The sequence below is a fragment of the Falco cherrug genome, chromosome 19 (assembly GCF_023634085.1).
Source record: "Falco cherrug isolate bFalChe1 chromosome 19, bFalChe1.pri, whole genome shotgun sequence".
Taxonomy (NCBI): Eukaryota; Metazoa; Chordata; class Aves; order Falconiformes; family Falconidae; genus Falco; species Falco cherrug.
In genome coordinates, this window is record NC_073715.1 from 5,717,205 (window position 1) to 5,725,757 (window position 8,553).

The 8,553-nt window shown below is 50.5% G+C and overlaps 1 protein-coding gene across 1 annotated transcript; it reads right to left on the reverse strand.

Annotated features, from left to right (window-relative positions):
* Positions 1-3,421: 3,421 nt before the first annotated feature.
* AQP2 (aquaporin 2) lies at positions 3,422-8,281 on the reverse strand. Its single transcript, XM_055696461.1, has 4 exons — positions 7,914-8,281; positions 5,634-5,798; positions 4,701-4,781; positions 3,422-3,913 (listed from the first exon to the last, which is right to left on the reverse strand). Exons 1-4 carry the CDS (start codon positions 8,277-8,279, stop codon positions 3,698-3,700), a joined length of 828 nt encoding a protein of 275 aa, XP_055552436.1. The 5' UTR covers positions 8,280-8,281; the 3' UTR covers positions 3,422-3,697.
* Positions 8,282-8,553: the final 272 nt, after the last annotated feature.

Sequence of the window (8,553 nt, forward strand, 5' to 3'; positions counted from 1 at the left end):
CCAACCTAAACAATTCTATGATTCTGTCATTCTAAGACGCCTGTAAAAGGCATCAGTCTGCATCTCATGAGGTCAGTGGGGAACGGCTGATGTTGAAGGCACAGGAGCGTGCAGAAGGGGAGATTTCCTTTGCTTGAAAATGTAACGTTACTTTTCAAAACAACGTTTTGCATGTCTGTCACCTTTTGCATCTGTCCTCTCTCCCCCAGGTAGAGTTGGTGCATTGGGAAACACTGTGGTGCCTTGGTTTGCTGTCGTTCTGTGGAGAAGCTCCAAGGATGCTGGTCCCGGCAGCCTCTTCAGGTCTTGGGATGTAGCCAGTGTTTGGGCTGTGTAGCTCTGGATGCCTGCAGACCCGGTGGGATGAAGAGCGTAGCAGAGGTGGCGGGGGAGTCACCTCCAAGAGCTGCATGACTGTGCCCTGGGTGACAACACAGTGGTCCAGATGATGTTTCTGTGAAATCCCGTATTTGTGCTGAAAACATACAGTAGTTCAGTATTTTGGCATTTAACTGGTATCTTAAAGCAATGGGACGGGTTGAGTAGGGCAGCCAAACAGCAAAGTTAAGGAAAGGGGTCTGGGCATGTCCAAAACGCTCTTGAATTTTCCCAAGGATCCTGTAGTGCTTTGCAGAATGACCCCAAACCCGATCATGCTGAAGCCCTCCGTAACCCAGAGGTGGGACAGTGGGAGGTGAGGCAGAGCCTTGTGGTCTCGAGTGATGGCAGGACATAAGCAGCAATGTGGTCTGAGACGTGTCGTACAGTGGGTTTTACTTGGATTTCGTGATTGTACTGTTCATTAAAGGTCCCTGATGAAGTTGTTAACGTATGGTGCAATAGATATTGCAGATCTTTATTGTGGAGAGTCAGGAGCTCGCGGGTAGGCATGGCTGGGTGGTTTCAAAGCATTCCTCCTGCGGTCTAACATGCAAAGTGTTATCAGCTTAGCGAGGTTCTAGGTTGGTCTGTCACAGCTCTGATCCCTGGGCTGCCGATCCTGCCCTCTAATTCGAGTCGTACCGGTGTAAACCTGGAATGACTGGCTCGGTTTCCTGACGGTGCAGGTTTTGGCAGTGTCATTGAAATCAACAACACGGCTCCGCAGAGAAAGCAAATTTGTGAGTGACTAGAGAAGGCTTTGGCTGCTTTGGCCGCCTGAAGATGTGGTGTAGTGAGATGGCTTTGTGTCAGCCCTGGTGTGCCAGGAGCAGAATCTGGCCAGATCAGACGTCAGAGCATCCAAGGGCTGCTGAAGCAGGGATGCTCTTTGTTTGGTGAGTCCCTGTTTTGAAGACGGGAGATGTTCTTTTAACGCCACTTTTGCCCATCAGCAGGTTGTTGGCATGAGGCAGCTGCGCTTGAAGCCAGACTGGGCTGGGCGGCACTGGTGGCTGTGGAATTTAGGGTCTGGGAGGTTGCTTTATATGACTGTATATATATTATATGTCCATAAATATGTCATTGTTTGGTTTGCATGTACTAATTCAGTGGGTAGAAGTGAATTTAAAGAACTTTATTTGAAAGAGTACAGTGATTATTAGACTTTAAAACTCATTTTTGGGCTCTGTGCAGTTTATATGAGTCTTAAACATTGTCAGGGTAAATAATAAGTTAAATGCTTAGATCTGAAGGAGGAGAGGCACGTAATTAACTTGAGCATTGCCAAAAAGAAAAGAAGATTCAGCTGTATGTCATTTTAAAAAGCAAATCATTGACAGGATAACTTCTAGGTAAGTTTCTTTGGGTTTTCCTGGCATACATAGATTTGTTTTCCTTTGAAAGGTAACAAAAATACAAACTGCTTTTAAAACTGAGCATGTGGTAACTTAAATACAGTTTTATACTCTGATTTGAAACATGATTTTAATTCCCATTGCTGGGATCAGGCAGATTTTTTTGAAAAGCCGTTTCTGAAATAATATTCAAATGCTCCTTTGCCATTAAGGAACAACGTGGAGGACCAGAATCAATATTTTTGCTGTGGAGAATAGGTTAAACCAGTGCTAAACCTGCTGCACACCAATAGCAGCCTTCTGGGGATATTTGTATTAATTGACTAATCGAGTAAAATGGATCCTTGGCTCAACAAATAAAGCGTGATACCTGCGATAGAATTTCTCCCCTTGCTTTGCAGCCTGGCATCAGGGACAGCAAATAACAGCTAGAGGAGGTGATGCAGGAGCTGCTGCGATGCAGCTTCATGCTTCACTTGGGATGGTGAAACGAAGACCATGAAAACACCTTGTCTGGGTCAGGTGAAAATCTTGTTTATTCCTTTTCTCTCCAGCAATAGCCATTAGTACACATTTGGGGAAGAGCCCAGCGAGGAATAGAGGAAACTGAATTCAGTAGAAGGAGACAGGTACCAGTAGAGCACGGTGGACAAAGAGGTAGAGGAGAGCATCATTTAGTGGTGGTTCCTGTCAAAACAGTCAGAGAGGGGAAAATGATCAATTATGTTCCTTGTGATTTGGAACTGGGTCCAATCTCACTGAATATTAACAGACTTAGCAGAAAAAGCCTGAATGTGGTGATGACATTTTGTGAGGGTGCAGTGCTGGGAAGACATCACCAACAGAAAAAAGCATTAGGGTGTTGTGCTGGAAATGTAGGACTTTTAGGCTAAGTAATAGAAACAGGATTAAATGAATGGTTGAAAGAACAAAGTTGCATCCCAGAGACTAAATCAAATGCTCTGACGATGCTGGGGACCACAGCCAGGTCCTGATACAGCCGAAGAAAGGGGTGGGATGGCTATGAGGCTTTGGCGTGGTGTAGCCATGGAAAAGGTCTGGGCTGTAGGAAGCAAATGATGAAGATCCCACCTGAAACACTTTGTGTTACCCATCTGAGAATTAGAGTGGAACAGGAACAGAGGAAAGAAAGCAAAAATCAGAGAGAAAGATCAAGCATTGAAGCTAAAGGACAACACTGGTCTGAGAACAAGCAAGCCATGAATGAATTTGGGCTGAAAATCAGGAGGTTTCTCATGGTCACAGGAGAGAGCTGTTGCAAGAGCTCCCCAGTGGGGCCAGCAGGGACTCAAGGAGACGCTTCCAGTCCCACTTCTCAGAAAGCCTCCATGTGAGCGAAGGGCATCTGTGTCCCGTGGTGGGTGGTAAACAGTGAATTGATTCCTTGCAGCAGCAAAACTTGCAGTTTGTGAGATATTTGTGGCAGGGAGCGAGCGCTCCTGCATGTGTGTGTGTGTGTGCACAAACAGCTGGGCAGCCAGAAGAAGTGGGAGACAGGTGAGTAGAGTTCAACAGTAATGAGGCATCGGGTGGCAACCTCCACACCCAGCAAATGGCTATAATAACAACTCTGTGGCACCTCAGAGCTCTTTGTGAAGGGCAACAAGCTCCGCCGAGCGCTACCTGCTGCAGGGAGGACGTGGAAGGAGCCGGCCCAGGGTAGGATCCCAGTGTCCTTGTTCCTGTTGCTATGCTGGTGGCTTTGATTTAATGGTATTTTCCCCCAGCATCAGAAAACCATCAGCCATGGGGAGAGCTGGGCAGCAGAAGGTGGGTTGGACCACCACGGTGCATCTCCCCAGGACATGAGTCAACTTGAGTTGGCCAGCAAAAATGAAGGGAAAGAGCGAGCGGTGAAATGCTGATCTGGACAAGCACCGTCTCTGAAACGGATGCCAGAGTTTTCCCCGGCTCCTCTCTTGGCCTGGGGGGAAGTCTGGCTACACCTTCTCGGACATCCCCCTCGGCAGGGTCTGTGGGGAATGAAGCTCCACTGACTGCCGCCGCCGGACCTCACGCTCTGCCCAGTCCTCCTCCGGCTCGAAGCCTTTGAAGATGGCCAGCCTCTCCGAGAAGGTTTTGGCTTGTGGGAAGAGGATGTAGTTGTAGATGATGGAGGCTGCTGCTGCCCCAACCAGGGGGCCCACCCAGAAGACCTGGAGGAAAGGGAAAGAGAAGAATCAGATGAGCAAAAACCCACCTGAGGTCGAAGGACAGAGAAGAATCTGGATCTCTGAAGAGCTTTGCAGGGGACTGATGTTCCTTCCTACCCTGGGTGCGTTGGGAGCCAAAGGCAGAAGCCAGCTCTGCTTTGGCCAGCACTGTTGACCTGAGCTCCCATCCGCTGTGTTGTGCCTGATTATACCTAACCATCCTCTTCTGGCTTTCCTCCTCTGTTGAGGGCTGTGTGATCTTAATGACAGGCCCATCAGGAGCATGCTTAATGATTTGGCTTCCTCTGGAGAAGTGTCTCCCTACCCGTAGAGAGGAGTGTAGAGAAGATGAGGCTGCCAGCTTGGGCTGGACACCTCTGAGCACGCCAGCCTGAACCGCTGCAGCTCTGGCTCCGAGCATGCTCTTTGCAGATGGAAGTGCCTGCCAGTGTTCCCAACTGATGCAGAATGTGTGCCTAGATCCAGCTGGAACTGGGAAAGGTCCCCAGCACCGGCAAGATGATCTCCACTCGCCATTGCTTTTGCTGCTTTTACTAAGTCACAGTCAACAAATCGCACGCCCTTTTCCTGTTGCAATGCTCCCTGCTTAGATAGGCACCAATTAAGCGCCCAGCAGCCCCACCTCGTTTGGCTAATCTCTACATCTCTCCTCCAGCTGGGAGCTGCCACGGAAATGCCAGGAATCTGGCTGGCTCTGTGGGTTTCGAGGAATATAGGTAATCCGGGGGGGCTTGTCCCACCAAAATGACATCCAGACCTGACTTCTTACCCAGTGGTCGCTGAAGTCTCCAACTATCACAGCAGGGGCGAAAGATCTGGCTGGATTCATGGAGCAGCCAGTGTAACGGATCTGCCGAGAAACACCACGCTTAGGGTTAGCATTATGTCCTTTTAGCACAATTAAAAAAAAGATCCTGGTGTGTTATTAGCATGATTCATTCCCCACGCTGACGTTTCACCCTCCAGCACGCCTGTTCCAGGAAAAGGGATGGAAACAGCTCCCACCACCTGAGCCAGCATGGGTGAGTTGTTCGCATTTGTGCATCTTCTGTGCAAGCACATGTGTGCTGAGCACGGTGCCACTCAGCTGCAGGCTGGGTGATGTGCCCTGTGGTGTGACAAGGACTGCGGGGATGAGCCCCTGCTGTGCCTGGTCCTGCGCTGCTCCTTGCTGCTGAGGATGGAAGAAGAACAGTCCCTTGTTCTTCTTCCATCTTACATCCACCAAATCTTCAACGACACATGGGCTTGCAGAGCACTGAGGATGGAAGATGTGGTGCAGCGTTGCTGGTTTAGTGCGTGCACTGAGAGGCTGGGAGTGTCGGGGGCTGCTTCGGTCTGTCGTCCAGGAGGGATTTCCCTGGGCGTGCATCCCAGATACTTCCCAGCCTTACTGTGGTCTAGAGTGCCTCAGTTGCTAACACGTTCACTCCAGGACTGATGACCCCACTGATCCCTGGAGCTCCCCACAGCACTCCAGGAGCAGCAGAGCCCAGCAGAAGTAAAGAGCCCAGTAAAAGCAGAGCTCAGGCTACGTCTCTGTTATGGCTCTGGTGAGATTTTTCTCCTCTCTCCACTAGGAAGCCCTGGCCACCAGTTGGGTTTCAAATCCCCCGTCCACCCCAGGGCATGCAGCCAAGCAGCTTTGGGCGCAAATGCAAGGACAACCTAAAGCGCAGAGTTTTAGCCCAGTTCTACCCACCCCAAGGAGATGCCCCACGGCAACAGAAAGGCCGATGGACAGGGCAGGAGAGCCCAGGTTGTCCTCTCGGCGTTCATCGGTGGAAGCAAAGATGCACAGGACCAGCTGGAAGGTGAGGAAGAGCTCGACGGTCACCGCCTGCCCCGTCGTCGTCTCGTTGTGCAGCTGGAAGGGGAGGAAAAATGGGTCTCAGGGACAGGAAAATTCGGTGACTGGATTGGAAATGTGGAGGGGGATCCCAGATCAGGGGGAACCAAACAGACTAGGGAATAGGTGAGGGTTTTGGCACGAATATGAAAAGGAGGAAAAATTTCTCAGGTAAAAAGAAAAGTGGGTCAATGGGTAATAAATTGATTGACCTGGCAGAAAATGTTTTATTGGCATTTCTTTGGGTATCTTTTCCCACTCTGCTTTCCACTCCAAGGATATATTTTTTTTTTTCTTTTCCTTCTAAGTAAAATGCAAAATGCCTTTTGGAAAAGTTTAGATTGCATTTTGGAAATGTAAAAAAGAAATGTCTTGGCATTAAAAAAAAAAAAATCCTATTCCCCTTGCCACACTCTTGTGACTGAAAGGATTTGTCAGATTTGATCTGAAGCTTTGCCTGGTTGCTCCCCATATCCAGCTCTGCTTTCTGATACTTTATTCTTCCACCTTGGTGGTTCTTCATCCAGATCTGGGTGGATCTGGCAGCCCTGCCAGCCAGATCTGCAGCCAGCAGTCCTGCTGCCTGTGGTCTCCCTTTGCTGTCGCTTCCCCCAGCCTGTCCTGGCACATCACTGCCCTTTCTTTCCCTGTGTCACTCCTGCTGCAGACACCGTGCATCCTCCCAGATGCTGGTTCCCAAGAGCACTTGGCTCGGTGATGACATGAAAGTGGCAATTTGCCCTCCTGGCTGGGATCCAGAGTCAGATATTGCTTGTGCTCCTCTCTGATATTCCTCTCTTTTTTTTTTCTCTTTTTTTTTTTCTTTTTTTGTGTGTGTGTGTGTGCAGGCAGCTACAAGATGAACAGCCCATGGGGAAAAAAAAACCAACAACAACAAACCAACAAAATTCCTGTTCCCTCTGTTTGGTGGTTTAAGCAACAGAGCTGGGCATTTTGAAAGTCTCTCTTAAAACTTGTGAAACCTCGGCTATTATAGTCTTGTTCAGATTAATCCCCAATCCCTTTTTCAACCCTCCTAATCTCTTTGGCGGTGAAGCTGGGTCCTGGCAGTGCCTCCCTGCCGCACCGAGGGGGATTTCTGTGTGCTGCTTCCTAAAGCACACCGCCTGCCTCCTCCCTCGCGTCTTGGCTTGGGGTGATGCTGGTCCTGGCACGGGCATCTCCAGGAGATGCAGCTGACTACCTGTCTGAAGAGGAGTGGTAGGACATGGAGAGGGGGTGGTGAACCCCATGATCCCCCTCCCCACCCTTTGTACTATGTGCATCGGTGGGGAGGGGGATGCTGGAGGTTGGGATATCACTGGGGAGTCCCCTCATGGCTTCTTAAGGCTCCCTGGTTTTCTTTTTTTCTGAAACCAGGCTCCCTGGATGTTTTTTTTCCTGAAACCAGACTGGATCCTTGTGATGCTTCTGGCACTGTGCGACGGCACTGCCAGGGCACCCATGTGTGGTAGGCATTGGGATGAACCAGCTGGATCTGGTGCGGCCATCCCGTCACAACAGGAAGCAACTTAATGAGCAGTGCTATCTAATGAAAAGTTGGGATTTAGACCCAAACCATGCCCCCCGCTCCCTCATCCCCTGGCACAACATCCCCATTGCTGGGGGTCTGGCACAGCAGCCTGTAAATAGCGGTGGTGTTAACACAGAGGGGAGAGGAGGCTCCCTGCAGCAATGGCAAGGCTGGAAAAAGGAGTGAGCTTGGGGCCAGAGGAATGATGAGGTGATACTTCTGGTCACATCCTTCCCTAAACACCAGGTCTCCTCCCAACCCTGCTCCTCCACAATACAGCCCTTCATAAAGTTGAGATGCCGGTGGCTTTGTCTTCTAAGGGAGGTGTCGACATGGCCAGCTGAATTGTACCTCTGGTTTTAGTCTAAAAAGTGGAGGAGACAGCCTGGAGTTCTGCCTTCATCCCTGCTCCTGGAAGGACCCTTGGTGCAGCAGGCTTATGGTGCTGGGCTGCAGCTGATGATGGCTTCCTACCCAGCATTAAATAAAGAAGGTCTTTGCTGGCCACAAAACCTTTCCTCATATCCCTCAGCCTTCCCAGAAGCTCTACCCAGTCTTTCCCGCTCCCCTTCAAGCCCATCCATGGGCTGAAGCCTTACCTTGTTGATGGCCAGGCCTTCCCGGGAGTCCGCTGGGGTGATCTCGTGTAAGATGGCAGCCCCCACAACGCCCCCCAGGAGCTGCGCCACCACGTAGAAGACCGCACGGAGGAAGGAGACTTGGGAGCCGATGAGGCAAGCCACCGTCACTGCCGGGTTGATGTGGGCTCCACTGATGTGCCCCAGGGCTTGGACCAGTGTGCCGATGGCCAAGCCGAAAGCCAGTGCGATTTGAAGGATGCTTGGGGAGGAAGCTGAGGGCCAGTTCAGAGCAGAGCCCAGACCAAAGAGGATGAAGACCAAAGTTGCCAGAAATTCTGCAAAGACAGCCCGGGTGAAGGCTACGGATCGCAGTTCCCACATCATGGGATGGTGATTGCTGGAGGCTGCAAGGACTGACCCTGCCTGCGGTGTCTTCACGCAATCGCTACCACGGCTGCTGTGTCCATTGAGGATGACAAGGGGACAACATATATATATATATCTGGGTGAGGGGGGCCAAGGGATCACCTGCTGAAGGAAATGGGAGTGTGGTCCTAGGAAACCTGATGCTTTTTTTCATTTGTGTTCCAGCTGAGGAAACATCAGACCCTGCCCCCGCTATTAAAGCTGGGGAATGCAGCGTTCGCCACCCTTGGGA

What these genes read in the sequence shown, in the direction of transcription:
- AQP2 (XM_055696461.1), bottom strand. Translation starts at nt 8,279, where the DNA reads ATGATGTGGGAACTGCGATCCGTAGCCTTCACCCGGGCTGTCTTTGCA. An exon ending in CCGTGGGGCATCTCCTTGGG is followed by an intron (nt 4,782 to 5,633) that starts GTGGGTAGAACT and finishes GTTTCTCGGCAG; the next exon opens with ATCCGTTACACTGGCTGCTC. An exon ending in GAGACTTCAGCGACCACTGG is followed by an intron (nt 3,914 to 4,700) that starts GTAAGAAGTCAG and finishes CCTTTCCTCCAG; the next exon opens with GTCTTCTGGGTGGGCCCCCT.